Below are 16006 nucleotides of genomic sequence, written 5' to 3' on the forward strand. Positions count from 1 at the left end.
TAGAAAACCCTTGCTTTCGTTGCTACGATAGTTATTTTTGTTGACAGCATTTAACCTTCAATCAGTTATACAAAAATAACCCGGTTCAAATATACCTGACCCAAGCCCAGACTGATTAAAGCATATTTGGGTTTGGTTACCAATCTTAAATTTGGACTCAAATTCAGTCTGCTTCACTTAAAAGCCGAAACAAGAAACATCTTAGGGCTTATTTGAGTAATTGAGTTGCAAAAGTATACATACATTACAGGCTTATTTGAGTTCAGTTGACACCCTCAGGCTTATTTGGGTTGGGTTGCAACAGTATACATACATTATATAAAGAACCAGATTCTATAAACATGTGTCTTGACAATCATATGAAGCCTCGACAAAAAAATAAGTTTGTTACTTGAGGAAATTATTAATATATTTATAAACGTAAAAACAGTATAAATTCTCAAAAGTTACAACTTCTCTGATCGCTGCCTTTTGATGCAACTCTTTATGGTACCAAACTGTTTATATATAACTCGAGTTAGAACCAACCATCTTTTTGATATAAATGACGACATTTCTGATGGTCGCTTGCAACTTATGATATGATCACATCTGATCCCTTGCATAGCTGAAGCTGAGGAACCCTGTCATCAAACGTTGCAAGGATAATGAGCCACATAATGTTCACAAGCAATTTAAAAGTAATGGGTTTATTTGGAAAATAAATTATATAGTTAAATGCCTTTTGTAACTCTGGTTAGCATACAAAAAAAAAAAAAAAAAACTGTTTAAATGAACTCATGGGTTAAAAATGAATTGGTGGAAAGTGATCTATTTAAAAACTTACAGCCCGCTTAGTAAAATTCATACCTTTGTTTAACTCCGATAATTCCTGTGCCCGTCTGCATCGGTATGCCCATGATAATACATTCACTAACACCTTCTATTTTGTCTACTCTACCATTCACAGAAGCATTAAAAAGATGGTCGGATGTTTTCTCAAATGACGCCAACATCAACACGCTTTCTTTCATTTTTTGAATCCCAAATCTCGTGATCCCCAAAACTTCCCCCTGTTCGTAGCATATATATACAGGTTATAAAAATATAACCGAAAATTACATTACACTATATAGTAATTAACAAAGTATTAAGAGGAATGTACCTTATACGTCATGACATCAGCTAAAAGCATCATATGTCGAATATCTATACTCATTCCGTGGCTTTCCATAGTGTATTGGATCTCTTTAATAATTGACCTTCTTGCAGCTTCAATGCCAAGTGTACTTTGTACCTCCAGAATATGATTACTTGTCGTTTCATGTCCATTTATTCCTTCCATGCCCATAACTGCCTGAAGGCCCGTTCTGAAAATTCACACATTTTACGTCTATTAACCATTTGAAAAAAACAATCAAACGTAGTTCATAAATCCATCAATTTCAACTCTTAAACAAGTGAAAAGGGAACGGGTCAAATGGGTTAAACAGATCAAATACAAAGAAAAAGTGTATTTTTTATGCATACAAGTTACAGTCTCCTAGCCCGTTAGAATGTCTACCTTGTCAACTAATAAAAATTTCAGAATAGACAAAAAACGTTTGCAAGTCAACTTAACTTCAACGGGTCGATTTTGACCCGCACTAACTGACCGAAAATAGATGCAATACTAAACTACACATTCTTATGGAATAAGATACCTAAAGTATCCCATAATAGTGTCTGACTATGAGTTGAACGCCTAAATATAGTGGCAAGATGAGAGTTGTTTTGTTAACCGAAAAGTGTAACGAATCACAAACTTACCCTTCTACAAGCAAGTTAAACTTGTCCTGCTCCTTTTTCTTGTTTATCACAGCACGTTCAATGGTACCAATGCCCTGCCAATTAAAAAAAAACATTGAAAATAGATGTGAGGCGCCTTTCAACCCATTTGACGGTTTCCTTATAGACTAGTTATTTTGAATTTGCCCATTTGATCCATTAGAAATAAACCAGTTACCTTCACAACGACTGTTGGAAGCCTATTTCTGAGCCCATGAAGATCAAAATAAAGTTTTTCCCTATCAGATGGAGGATTAATTTCAAGTTTCCTAGCATCCAAAACCTTGATATGCTACACACAACAAAATATTTCAGTAATTATACAAAAAAACATTGACAAGCCCGAAAAAATTCTTACATGTTCTTTCAGTTTGATTTTGGGAGTCTTTAGTATTGATTCTTTCACAGTATGTGCGTCTACGGAAAGTTGTAGGGCTTGAATTGTTGACTTGTCAAGGGTAATAACAATAGAAGCAGATCTTAATCCCAGTACAAGCTTTATACTCTTTGCAACCTACATCAAAAAATTAAAAAAATAAAATGAAGCAAACTTTTTAACAATGATAATTTTAAAACTTGAAAAAGAAAAACCGAACCTGCCCCAAAAGAGTTCTCTCCATTTGACCTTTGACCAGCTTAGCATACGATATGTTATCATTAGTTCTGAGTTTTGCAGTGATGACAGGCGTGCTGATTTTCTTGGCTGCATTTAAGATCTCCTTAATACGAGGAACCCCGAGAGTGACATCTGTCTAAGAGTTAAGTAGCACACCACTCTATACACTACAACGTTGAAACAAAATTAGATACTATGATGAAACGGAAGATCATAACAAAAAAGGATACTCATGCTTGCAACTCCAGCAAAATGAAAGGTTTTTAACGTCATTTGTGTTCCTGGTTCTCCAATACTTTGAGCACCAATTGCACCGATATTTGTTCCGGCATCAATCTTTTTTTGATGGTAACGAAAGATGCATGTATCTAAGAATACCTGCAGCTGCTGAGAAGTGATGCCACATATGCTTTGAGAAACCTTTTCTATGATTGAAGATTGTTCATCGTCTAGTTGTCCATCATGCGGTAGAAGAGCTCGTTTAGTGATTTCTAATGTTGCAGCGTATTTGTCAATAAACTGTTTCAATTTCTTCCGGAAGTCCTCAGAGCATCCCCCTTCGGGAGTCATATCATGCATAGAAAGACGTTCGTCAACTGCTTCCCGAATCTCTGAAGAAGAAAGACCTCTATGTTGCCCAGCAGGACATGTAGCCTATTGTATAAAATTTTATTAGTATGTGTGGCAAAACAGGCTGGTCATATGGGTTGTGTGTCGGGTCAAAACTTTGAGAAGGGTCAGGTCGGCACTCAAAAACATTTTTTTGTCTTTGTTTTGAAACTATAAACAATTAAACAGGGAGGATGTCAACAGAACAAATGGAGCACATTCATCATTGGACTTTAATTTTACTTCATTTCATTCGTTAACTTGTAGTCATAGAACATCATAACAAACATGCTGTTTTTATAAAGTTTAGGTACTTAATCATGCAAAAATAAGGGAACTTTTTGTTGAAAATGAAGTCAAGGGGCCTTTTTGTTGAGTTTTATAAGTTCAGGGATTAAAATGCAAGGACTTACGTGCAAACTCTTTGAAAGTCCATAGAGTTTCTATTTTAGATTTTAAATAGCTGTATTACTTGTAAATACTTTCAAGTGGAGGTTGTGCACACTTGTATAAATAATGGTTGTATGATTTAATGAGAGATTTAACAACCATTGCAAAAAAACATCAGCCCTTACAAATAATGAACATTTTCAAATGAGCGAGTTAAAATTCGACCATTACCTATTACACAGTAATCAGATGTAGCAGAAAAAGTTGATATGATAGAAATGAAATTAGGGTCAAACCTTGGCTTTCATCAATAACCGATCAAAATTAAGAGGAAATCCTGCCTTTCCTTCCATCTGAGACGGGTCCCGCCCATCCCCACCATATGTAAATTGAACAATACATGCACTGGAATCCCTTACTGTATTGTCATAGTAAACAGATAAGTCCTCCAATCCCTTTATCAGTTTCCGGGACATATAACCAGTGTCAGCCGTCTTAACTGCAGTATCCACAAGACCTTCTCGTCCTCCCATTGTGTGGAAGAAAAACTCAGTAGCGGTTAAACCGCTATAAAAAGAGTTTGCTACAAACCCTTTCGCCTGCATTCAGTAAAAAAAAAAAAAAAAACAAATTATATATTTAATTTATAGTTAAAATTACTTGAGACTTTTGACTAACAAGCATTCAGAAACTATGAGAGCAGAAAACATACAGCGGGTGTCTTTGACTGTCTAGGAAAATGTGGAAGACTTCGGTCCATAAATCCATTTGGAGCACGTTGACCTCCAACTGATTGTTGACCAACACATGCAATCATTTGACTAATATTGATAGGAGATCCTTTCGACCCACACTGAGACATAATTAACGGGCTGTTCCTCCAATGTAGTTTTTCCATACAAACCTGTACAACAACAAATCATCATTTTCATTACTTCAATGTTTCCATACAAACATTAAATATAATATCTTTAAACATTGTTAACTGATTGAAAAAACAAACGTCGTGTTACCTTTCCGGTTTCATCTCTGATTTTATTTAGGACACCTGTTATCTCCGCTTCAAGGGTCTGAGCAGCATTACAACCAGGTTGCAGTTTGAGCTTCCCGTTATTAAAATCGAGAATGAAGTTGTCACATTTTTTGTTCCCTTCGGAAATAATCCTGATTGTATTGTCATTCAAATTATCGCCAGGTTGAACATCATCAATTCCAATTGAGAATCCATGATTTCCTATCCACCGAGCACTGCATCAGAATGACATCATCAATCCATATCTCACTTGATTAGTGATTTACACACACACACACACACACATATAGGTTGATAATCATTACAAAACACATTTATTACGAGAGACAAATTTAACCCGGTAAAGCTTTTTATCAATAGTTCATATTTTCCAAAGGTTGTGCTTCTTACATAGTATACACAGTCGTAAATTATGTTTATAAAAAAAACCATGAAACTTAACTTTTTGCACAAGTTTGTTTAGCTTTGTAGCGTTTACCTACTTTTTGCACAAGTTTGTTTAGCTTTGTAGGTTATATACATAAACCAACAATCTAAAACGAGTTTATTCATAATTTTTTGAGTAAATTACTTTTTGAGTCCCTGAGTTTTAGTGGTTTTAACCACTTGAATCCAAAATCAAAAAGTTTAATGCCCTGGGTACCTGATTTTCCTATTTATAACCATCCGACTCCAACTTATTAACTATGTTATATTTTCTCAGTTAATTGTTGTGAAATGGCCATTATACCCTTGCCATTAAAACTAAAAAAAAAATAAATATAGTACGTTATATATAACCCCACACCCTCCCCCTTCTCTCTTCAGTACACACACACACACTCTCTCTCTCTAAACTTCCATACCGTCGCAAGGATTTTGGAGAATCAAAGCAGTCTTGCTTTGAATTAATTGTGTAGTCAATCAAGAATTAGGAAGAGTATCCACTTACGTTTCAAGGTACATCAAATTTGAATGCTAAATTGCTAATGATGCAACTAGAAGCATTAAAAGTTCACATAATTCGCCCATTAAAGAGTTCATCATCATCGCCAAAACAATAATTAAAAAGCAACATCCACACATCAGGTTCAAAAGTATAATTAATGAAGTATGAAATAGCAACATCACCTCAAAACTTCATAACTCAAAAAAGCAACAAAAAATTAAACAGCAAGGCAGCTTGCCGGAGCTTCAACTTGGAAAAATTAAACCATCAACTTCAATATTAAAAATAGCTTTAACCCATCATTCAGATCATGATTATATTGATACATAATCCGTCAAAAAGTATCATCATCATCATCGTACTTAGTAAATCCCATCGATAGCAAAGATAAGGTAGGGTTTGAGGAGGGTAAGATGTAGACAGCCTTACTTCTACCCCGTAGGAATAGAGAGGCTGCTTCCAGTGAGACCCCCGGCTCGATAGTAGTTTTGCATCACAAGGCACATAACACTCAACAATCGGGACAAAGGCGAATTAGTGCATGTACCCTTTTGTCTTTCGGCTATCAACACCACCACATGATGCATGATTAACCATCCCCCTCTTTTAACGTTATTTTCACAAAATTAGTAAAATAACGTTAAAATTAGTTCACTTTCACTTTTGCCCCCCGAGCGTCCACACATATATACATTATATGTGCATACCGCAAGCGGGGCTAAATTCAATCCGTCAAAAAGTATAATAAACATAATCTGTCATCAACAAAACTGAATTATTATGTTGGATTAGTCCACAATTACACAGCGTTTGAATTCAACTACTAGAGTCAATTTGATTTAGAATTTTCAATTCGAAAACCAAATTCGTGATTCGGTTCAGATAAGAACACAACACTCCTATACGGCTATACCCAACTTAAATCAAACACGGTAAATTCAAAATCGTGATACCACATACTTCGAATACCAACTGACAAAACCGTTAGTACCGAAGCAAGTATGTCACTTTGAAATTTATGTGGTTGTGCAAAGGTGAGCACGGTGGTGGGGTTGGTATGGAGGTGCGGTGTGGTGGTAGGTGGGTGGTGGCAGTTGGAGGTGTAGTGGTGGTGAAGATGAAGGAGAGTAGAGAGAGAGTGGGGGTTGAGGTGGTGAAGTGGAGGTTGAAGATGGTGATAAGGGTATTTTGGGTATTTCATAAAAAATTAACTGAGAAAATCTATCAGAGTCAGTTAGTTGGACTCAAATTGTTGCAATTGTTAATAAATTGGACTCGGATGGTTATAAATAGGAAAATCAGGTAATCAGAACGTTAACCTTATTGATTTTGGACTCAAGTGGTTAAAAACACTAAAACACAGTGACTCAAAAAGTAATTTACTCTTTTTTTTTAGGAGATGATTAGAACATTACCATTAATACCATTTATATCTATATCTATACTATAAAATAAAAGAAAACCATGGGGGAAACTTGTCAAAACATGAGGCCATCCTATTCTTGGTTTTCCTACCTCTCTCTCATATTTATTTACGGATACATATTCTTTAATTATTAACAGTTATTATATTATTAACCAAATAAATTAATATAAAATTAATTATGAATTTCTAAATTAACTTATTTTTTCCTACTTAAAAGCTTCTATTTAAGTCTCAAAAATATCACTAAGCTCAAAATTATGTTCGTTAAAATTAACTTAACATAATATATAATTGTCGCATCAAAGTTCAATTTTTTTTCAAAATGTATCCTGACTATTGTGCGTGTTAAGAGATTACATTATATTTATTCAGCCCGTGCACTACACAGGATCCTAAACCTAGTTTTCTCATATTTGCAAATAAAAACAGCATAAAGTACATAAGTACAAGTAAAAGTGTAAAACCCCTTTTCGGCTACACTAGATTTACAAAACGTACAAAAATAAGTAAATACCTTTTTTGATTTACAAAACGTAGTCACGTGGTGCTAGAAATATACCTTAGTTTTGCTAAGCGGTTCATACAAGCAGCTGCAGCATGTGAATTGTAGTCCCTAAGAAGAACCGAGTAAAGTCCATCTTTGTTTCCATTCCCTGTAGCACTCATTAAAATCGTATTAAAATAACAGACAATATATTTTGTTTTGTAACCATTACAATACTGTGGGAAACTGAAAACGAACCTAAAGTAGCCTTTCCAAGCTGGCCACTTATAAGTTCACTGTTGTAGATGCAGACGTATCCATCATTGGGGCACATTGTCTCATACGGCTTCACCCTTTTTCCACTCGCTTTCGTGTAACTCTTTTCCGTAAGAGTCAGATTCAGATAAACTTTCATATCTGCATGTGGTCGCAACAGGACACTAAATAACTGTTTACCAGTCCAAAGCTCTATTGGCTGCAAAAAAAATAATAATAAATAAACAGAATATTAAACAACACAATCAAAACTCCATGTTTCAAATCCTCGTATCTTGCCTTAATAATAGCAGGAGTTGGCAAATCAAGTATATCCATTGCATCACCCATATAACAACACATGAGTGAAAATGAAGCACGGTCATAAAACGTGTCTTTTCTTGTTATAAGAAATGAGGATGTTAAAAAATCTTGAGTGGATGCAACCAAAATCTCCCCATTTTTTGGTGTGCATAAATTGTTTTGCACCTGCACAATTGAAAAAAAAATAAAAAAGTAAGTAGCAATTATAAAAATTATTACAATAACAACAACAACAATACTGTGTGACATCACCAATAATATTCGCAGAGTTACATATATATACTTATAAGTAACTTAAGGAGCTTGTAGAGATGATTACCCCCATTAGCATTAGAGCCTCTGTTCGGGCCTCTTCAGTTTGTGGAACATGCATATTCATCTCATCACCATCAAAGTCAGCATTGTACGGATTACAAACAGATTCATTGAACCTCAATGTCCTCCAAGGCATAATTCTAGCCTGCATAAACCAAATAATAACATTATACGAAACCAAATAGAAAAAAAAACTAGAAAATTAAGAAATTTACAGCTTTTAACGAAAATAAGATTTCATCAAACTCACTCTGTGACTCATGATTGACATACGATGCAAACTGGGCTGCCTGTTGAAGAGGACAACGTCACCGTCTATTAAATGACGATCAACCACGTCACCAAATTTCAACTCGTCAGCCAAACGTTTTCTCGCATTGATACTCAAAGACCTGTAGCAGCACGTTTTATCAATATCGTTAATTAGAGTGCAGAACTAACAACACTAAAGCAGTAGAGCACCAACAATTCTTACATCATGGTACCATCTGGCTTTCTGATATGCTTTGCGCCAGGGTATTTAGAAGTACCATTACGCACAGCTTGTCTCAGTCTCTCTATATTGTGATGTGAAACACGCTCAGGGTACGTCAAAATCCGAGCCATTAAGATAGGAATCGCCACCTGGACCAAAAATCTCATCATATGAAATCAATAAACTATCTAATATAATAGGACTTTACATAATTCTATGATTAAATAATAAGACGTTATAAGCATTTGAATAACATGCTAAATGACTTTTGACCTATTCACCACGTTTCATTTCTCACCACTATTTTATATTTAATCTGTTAACCCGTATATGGTATTATTATTATATATGTTAAAAGGCTATTTTGTCAACATCAAACATCTTTGGCCCCACAACTTTAAGAATGACATATTTAGCCCCTCAACTTTCATAAGGTTTTTTTTCAGTTTTTCTTATTTACCCTTACACTTTATTATAATTACTATTTAGACCCTGAACTTTTAGTTTTTTTCCTTTTTCTTATTTTCTTTGGTTTCTTTTTCGGTTTTTTTTTTTATTTTTCTAAATTCTCCGTATGTACCGTCGTTAGTAGGTTATTTCAATTACATTCCGAACCCGCCGCAGATATTCGTTTTTTATGGTTATAACGAGTGTCGATACCATAACGAACTGAATATATAACTTTTATGTGGCTTTTAAATACTGCCGCGACGTGTTTTTTATTTTCACGTAGACTGGCCCGTTGCGATTTGCTTATTTATATCTACGTTTCAAACCCGCTGCAAAGCGCGGGTGGTAGCCCACTAGTTGTATAAAAAAATGCAACCCAAACTAACCAATCTCATATAAAAACGTATGGGTCAAAAGGTAACTAAATGAGCAGCTAAAACAGGTGGGTCACCTTGTCAACACCTGTTTGTCCAAATTTTAGAATTTCGTAAAACCGAATCTACTAAATTTGATTTAATTTACTTTTTTGAGGCAATTACACACAAGTTAAACAACTGTTGAACTGTTTTCCCATTTGACCTGTTTCATGTTTCGTTATTTTTTTATACTTTACCCATTTGACCCGTTGTCAAAAAAGTGCGGCCCAAAATGACATGTTCTCATAAACAGGTTAAAAATATTTCAAACCTCTGTAATCTTTAAATTTGGGTCGGGAGAAATAACAGTTCTACCGGTATACTCAACACGTTTCCCAGACAAATTCCCACGAAAACGTCCTTGTTTTCCCTTCATACGTTGAATAAGACCAGCCATTGGTTTGGAGTTTTGATTAAGAGTAAACGATGGTGGTAAACGAACATCGCTGTTTATATATTGTGCAACTGTATATTGCAGATGCTCCCAACAAACCTACAACAACATCATCATAATAAAATCAACAGAGTTAACAAAATTACAAGTGTTTCGTTTAACGATATGAATTTGATGGTGTTTAACCATACCAGGTTTTTTTGGTTAGAAGCGCCTGTGTCGGTTAACAAGCTATTAACAGAAGCATTGATTCTTATAATTTCTCCCAATTTCAGGGTAACGTCATTCTCATTGCTGCAAGATAGAATATACAATGTAAGCAAACAAGTGCTGAAATTTTAACTCTTATGCTAGGTTACTATTGGTTCTACGGTTATTTTAATTTTGTGGGTCCCATTTGTTTTGTATGGGGAGAAATAACATTGTGGTTGTGAGACTCATGCACTTGGCTACTTGCTAAGAAAAGATATAAAAAATGAGACCTACAAAAATAGGAATGGAAATGAAGAAACATGATAAAAAATGGAACATATATGCTTGATTCTTTGAGAAAAAATGAGCTAAATAAGAGAAAAAATCAGGATAAAAAAATTCGGTACAAGGAGTAAAAAGAAAAAGATACCATTTTCCACAAATATTACCCTCCATAGCACTTACGGCAAAACACGAAAATAATAAAAGAAAGCGATGGTATTCCCTTCATTTGTATACAAACTCACAAAAAAAAAAAAAAAAAAACTGAATGCAGTTTCTCATAATCATGCATTAGCGATAGAACACCGTAAAAAATTGTAATAATAACCTTGTTGCATCAAGTTTGACAGATGGACGAATAGGTATGGGAGGAACGGGAATGGTTGATATAATGAGTTTCTCGGGTCTATCAGCAAGATAAAGCAAATCACAATCCTGTAACACGATGAAAAAAAAATTATTCATAAATAATCTATATTTTAAGAGTGCTAATGTTATGTTCTGTTATCGTATTATATAATAGCTTATATGTTTAGCTATATAAAAATACTTGAATATGTGCGTGTATATTGTAAACGCTACACAATTTATAAGATCAAACACTAGTTCTAGTTAAGGTCGGTCAATAGTTCATGACATAAACGCATAACGTCAGCCGAAAAATGAACCGGAAGTCAATTATACCACATCCAGCATCTTCTTAAAAAGTTTAAGAACTTTGTCAGGGTTTAACATAAAGGATAAACTAGCAGGTATCTTCATCTCCTTCATGTTAGAAATAGCATCATCGGATTCCTTTGAGGTATTATCTTGAAGCTTGCTACGATCATGTATAACTCCCACTGTTCCAACAGCTTTTTTAATTATACCTGTATTTTTTATTAACAACGATTAGTAAAACAAAAATACGGTAATATTATACTTGAGGTAAACAATAAACAGAAAAAAAGGGTAAGGTTTGAACCATTTATATAACCACATCTGGAGCATGTTACCGCTTTCTTACTACTTGCCATAGCAGTGCACCTTTTAACTACCATTTTATAAATACTATTCTTCTTCAGATGATCCATATTTGGACCTCTCATCTTCTTTAAGTAGTCTACGCGTTCTTCCTCAGACAACAATATTCGGGAACAAAACTAAAAAAGAAAAACAAATGAGAATTATAAAGACAAAAGTCAAATAAAAAAAACAACTTTAATATACTTATAATATGAAAGATAATAATTGTAAAATGAACATAAACCAAAGCTACTTACCTTGCATATGCACTTCAAAATTTCCACAATATGAGGTAAATAACCGACATTAAATACTGGCAACGCAAGTTTTATGTAACCAAAGTGACCAGGGCAATCTTGAAAGCTACCATGGCACGTCTCGCATGTGCCGAACTTGTTTGGAGGACCCTGAAATACCAAAAGCACGCCTTTGAGAACTTAACGACTAAAAAGACTACTTATAAAGAAAAAAATAGTTAACGCATCAAACCAAGCAAGCCAAAAAGATGTAGCATAATTAGAAAACGAAGATATACCCATACAAATTTTTAATCAATATAATTTTCAACCAAACGCACTTGAATGATTCAAAAGAATAAGAGATTAGATGATCATTCGTAACGTCTCAAATTTGCCGTGTGATTTGTATAAAGCATAAATTCGAAAATGGTACTAGACATGCGTTAATATTATGCTAGTTTAGTAAAGCTGCAAATGATGTTTAGTACTTGTTACAAGTGTTTAACCTCAGAATTTAACAAAATTAATTCACGAACATAAGGTGAAATTAGAATGGGTCAAAAACAATATAAAACAAAATTTTAAGAAATTGGTGTGTAAGACTCCAAATTATTGCTTAGCATGTTTGCTAATACTACTAAAAGTGCTTAGAAAGACTGAATCATGCTTTGGATACAAAAGACTAAAATCGGTGAAATCTGTCAAATTGATTAAATTTGACATAATGTTAAGGACTTAAGGTTGACCAATTTGATGGTCAAATAAACTAACTATAATTATAATTAGCCTAAGATACATATCAAAAATTGTTTATAAGGTTCATTGAAAATTTTGATCTAAAAATGATTTTTTGGTGAAATGGATTAGGACGGGTCAATGAGTTCAAAACAAAGAGAAATTAGACAAATAACATGTCAGTATAAGATTATGTAAACCAAGGTTTAAAAGTACGGAATCGTGCCTCGAGGCGTTTTCCCTTCGCTTCACGAGGCGTACGCGGCGAACCAAGGCATAAGCCCACGGCGAAATAAAAAATAAATATAAAATCACATATTATATATCTTATATAAAAATAAAATACTAACTAATTTCCTCATCATATTCATAAAAAAACACACATAAAAACGATAGGAAATGTTTGAAATTGACAAAAAAGTCAAAAACATCAAAATCCCTGGAGGCGCAACTTTTCTTGGCTCCTCAGCCCTAGGCGCACGTACAAAGTAACCCCCTGAGTGACCGCATAAGACTCGTTTTTTGGGTGCACGCCTCAGCCGTTTTTTTAAACCATGATGTAAACCAATGGAATGGAGTATTATTAATAAATCAGCTCCATCCAAACCATAGTCACCTAATTCGCGGTTCGCTCCGGTTCGGGTACGCGGTTCGGGTTCACGATTCGCTAGTGGGGACGAATTCGGTTCGGAGGGGGGTAGGTTCATTTCGGTACGATTCGGTTCAGTATACCATTCCGTCCGGTTCGGTATACACAAATTAAAACAAAAATTACTAATTTCACAAATCAAAGAAGCACATTTGTTAATGAAATAAGAAAAAATTTTAAACAATTAAAAAATGTTTTAGGTTAAAGTTGAAAAAGGTAAAAATATTGAGGTCTAAGGATGAAATATGTAACCTAATAAAAAGCTTTAGGTTAAAATTTATAATAACACAAACATAAAGGATGAAATATGTAAATAAAAGAGGTTTTAGGTTAAAACACATGGAAAGAAACGCAGCGTACAGCCTCCATCTCCATCTTCTCCTCCATTTTCACTAGGGTTCATCATCATCACACGGGTAAGGTTTAATTTTTCATCTTCATCACCTTTCGCTGAATTGATGAACATGATGCGCTGAATTGAAGAACAAGATACGCGAATTGGCACCGTATTATACGCATACGAATTCCGTATGGTACGAAACGTACCAAAACGAAATTCGCATCTTTTTGAGCGAATTAGGTGACTATGATCCAAACACTCGAAACCAATTATCTAATATTTGAACCCAACCAATTAGGTTAAGCAATAATCGAACAGTTAACCGAAACCGAACGGAAACTAACCAAATTAGTCGAAAACCGAATTAACCAAGGATCGGTTATCGTCTTTTTTTTGTACCCTCAGTTAACCAAACAGAACCATTCATATTTTCATATATTTCTATACCTCCATTTCATGTAATTTACATTTTGTACCTCCATTTCATACATTTAAACAATCAATTCTGCAATTCATGTACTTTCACCTCAATTTTTATGTATTTATACTAACATGAATATTTCACGAATTTATACCTTCATTCCATGTATTTCTAAGTATAAATTTTAGCCCAAGTTTGGTTTGGTCATTAACCGAACCGAGCCGAAAACCGACAAAATAACCGAATAAACCAAGCCGATTTACCAAATATCGAATGGTTAACATAATAGATTAACCGATTACTTTGGTTTGCTAATAACCGAACTGAACCGAAAACCGAATGGTTAATAAAAATTGATTAGCCAATTACTTCGGTTTCGGTTAAGACTAAGACCACCCGTAGTGGGCGTCTTCTCCCCCCAAACACGCCCAAAAACGCCACCGCCCCCGCCGGCGTGTTTGAGCGTTTTCTTTCAAAAAATGTCCGGCCGCGTGTTTTGAATCATGCTGAAATGGTATTGTATGAAGGAGAATTGGCCAATAGCATTTTTCGAAGGTTTTTTTTTTTGTTTAATTATATTTATACCCCCTTTTAACATAATGCCGCATAACCCACATCCCCACTACACCCCTTTTAACATAATGCCCCATAATGCCCCTTTGCTCACTGGACCACCACATGACGCAAAACGCCCTAGGGTGGGGGCATTATCTTCCCCTTCCACTACACATGGTCTAACAACCCAAAAGAGCTGAACCACCCCTAAACCAATAATCAGCATTACTAAAATCCTCATCATACGGGTATTCAATATAAACTCAAAATTCCAAATTATATGAAATGATCAACGAAAAAACAAATGCAGTAACACAAATTACCATATGCGGATCCAACAATCCATTGGCAACGGTGCCTTTACTATCTTCAAAACCATAACACTGCGAACGAGACACTTGAACTTCCCCCATTTTGAGCACATCCGCATCAGAAAACAATGAGAATTTAATACTCTTACTGCATTTAAATCAAAACCAAACAATCAGTATGATTATATGCAATCGAAACACGAATATTGTATGAAAAGGCTTACATTCTTCGAGGTCCAACATCTTCGATGTAAGGTTGCTTCGTGAATGAGATCGCAGTGTCTTGTATCATACCTCTGTTCATCGTATCGGTGGTTCGAGTTTGAGCGAGATGGGGCTGGGGTGGGGGTGGGGGTGGGGTGGTCTAGGGTTTAAGGTTTTGAGAAAAGTGAAAATGAATTAACGCAATATGAGACGACTCCCCTGTTACGTTGCGGTTATGTAGCGTGTGGCCCACTCTTTGGGTTTTGTGAATCTTGAACTTAGATCATCCGTAGTGGCTGGGGTTTTGAGCATCACATCATGTCATCGCCTCCCGCGGTGTTTTTGAAGGGTTTTTTTTTATTGGGCGGTTTCTTAAATACGCCGGATTGAAGAGAGAATGGTCAATGGAACGTTTTTGATGGTTTTTATTTTATTTTATTTTTTAATACAATTTCAATATCTAATCATTGCAAGGAGCATTATACCACTACACCATTTTTTTTAATTTCAAGGCCCTTTGCTGACAAGAAGTCATATGTCGGATAACGCCCAAATGAGGGTTTCAAGTTCAAGACCCACTACACATGGTCATATGGTTGTGACGGGTTATGGGTATGGTAGTATCGGTCCTAGATAGGGATTTTGGTATCTCATTTATAGCTTTTAGAAACTTAAATTGCAATTTGAGTTTATGTGTTGTAAAAATAAATATTTCTTATTTCTTTAAAATAGATACTTAAGTCTCTGGGGTTTTCATTTCGTTAATCGTTAATTTTGTCGTTAAAAAGTTAAAGGAACGGGGTAATATTGTCTTTTCACACATCCACACAACCTTGTCCCATTTTTTCACCCCCCTCCCCCAAACCATTTTGTAACCCATCACTTTACACCCCTAGTGTTTTCCACAACCCAATCCGATTTTCGTCTCTAGCGACTTCACAACACCCCAAATGGTCTTCATAAATATAATCTAAGATGTTATTTTTTTAAGTGTTGATTTGGGTTGTAGTGATGAAATTGTGACAATTATTGCCATGATCACAATTGGGAACATCTTTTATCAACCAAGGAAAAAACAAGGTCAAGCAGAGCAAAAGAAGGCTAAGTTTTTTCAACCTGAATGAGATCATTTGACTTTGCTTGCTCTTTATG

General features: G+C 35.0%; 1 protein-coding gene across 1 annotated transcript; it reads right to left on the minus strand.

Annotated features, from left to right (window-relative positions):
- Positions 1 to 290: 290 nt before the first annotated feature.
- LOC110936422 (DNA-directed RNA polymerase III subunit 1) lies at positions 291 to 15025 on the minus strand. The gene is made up of 25 exons (XM_022178805.2): positions 14875 to 15025; positions 14663 to 14798; positions 11658 to 11807; positions 11360 to 11537; positions 11080 to 11264; positions 10724 to 10830; positions 10113 to 10215; positions 9799 to 10020; positions 8662 to 8810; positions 8437 to 8578; positions 8191 to 8331; positions 7848 to 8036; positions 7551 to 7767; positions 7368 to 7461; positions 4435 to 4669; positions 4134 to 4325; positions 3718 to 4020; positions 2653 to 3076; positions 2403 to 2554; positions 2165 to 2320; positions 1985 to 2098; positions 1789 to 1862; positions 1145 to 1349; positions 850 to 1052; positions 291 to 623 (listed from the first exon to the last, which is right to left on the minus strand). The coding sequence occupies exons 1-25, from the start codon at positions 14952 to 14954 to the stop codon at positions 575 to 577; spliced, it is 4200 nt and encodes a 1399-aa protein (XP_022034497.1). The 5' UTR covers positions 14955 to 15025; the 3' UTR covers positions 291 to 574.
- Between the last annotated feature and the right edge of the window lie 981 nt (positions 15026 to 16006).

Source organism: Helianthus annuus, chromosome 4 (genome assembly GCF_002127325.2).
Source record: "Helianthus annuus cultivar XRQ/B chromosome 4, HanXRQr2.0-SUNRISE, whole genome shotgun sequence".
NCBI classification, from domain to species: Eukaryota; Viridiplantae; Streptophyta; class Magnoliopsida; order Asterales; family Asteraceae; genus Helianthus; species Helianthus annuus.

Bases quoted from the DNA above. Each gene is read 5' to 3' on its own strand.
- LOC110936422 (XM_022178805.2), bottom strand. From the start codon at position 14,954: ATGAACAGAGGTATGATACAAGACACTGCGATCTCATTCACGAAGCAA. The intron at 7,462-7,550 runs GTTCGTTTTCAG...TGAGTGCTACAG, and splicing joins GCTTGGAAAGGCTACTTTAG to GGAATGGAAACAAAGATGGA. The intron at 2,555-2,652 runs GTATCCTTTTTT...ACTCTTAGACAG, and splicing joins TGCTGGAGTTGCAAGCATGA to ATGTCACTCTCGGGGTTCCT.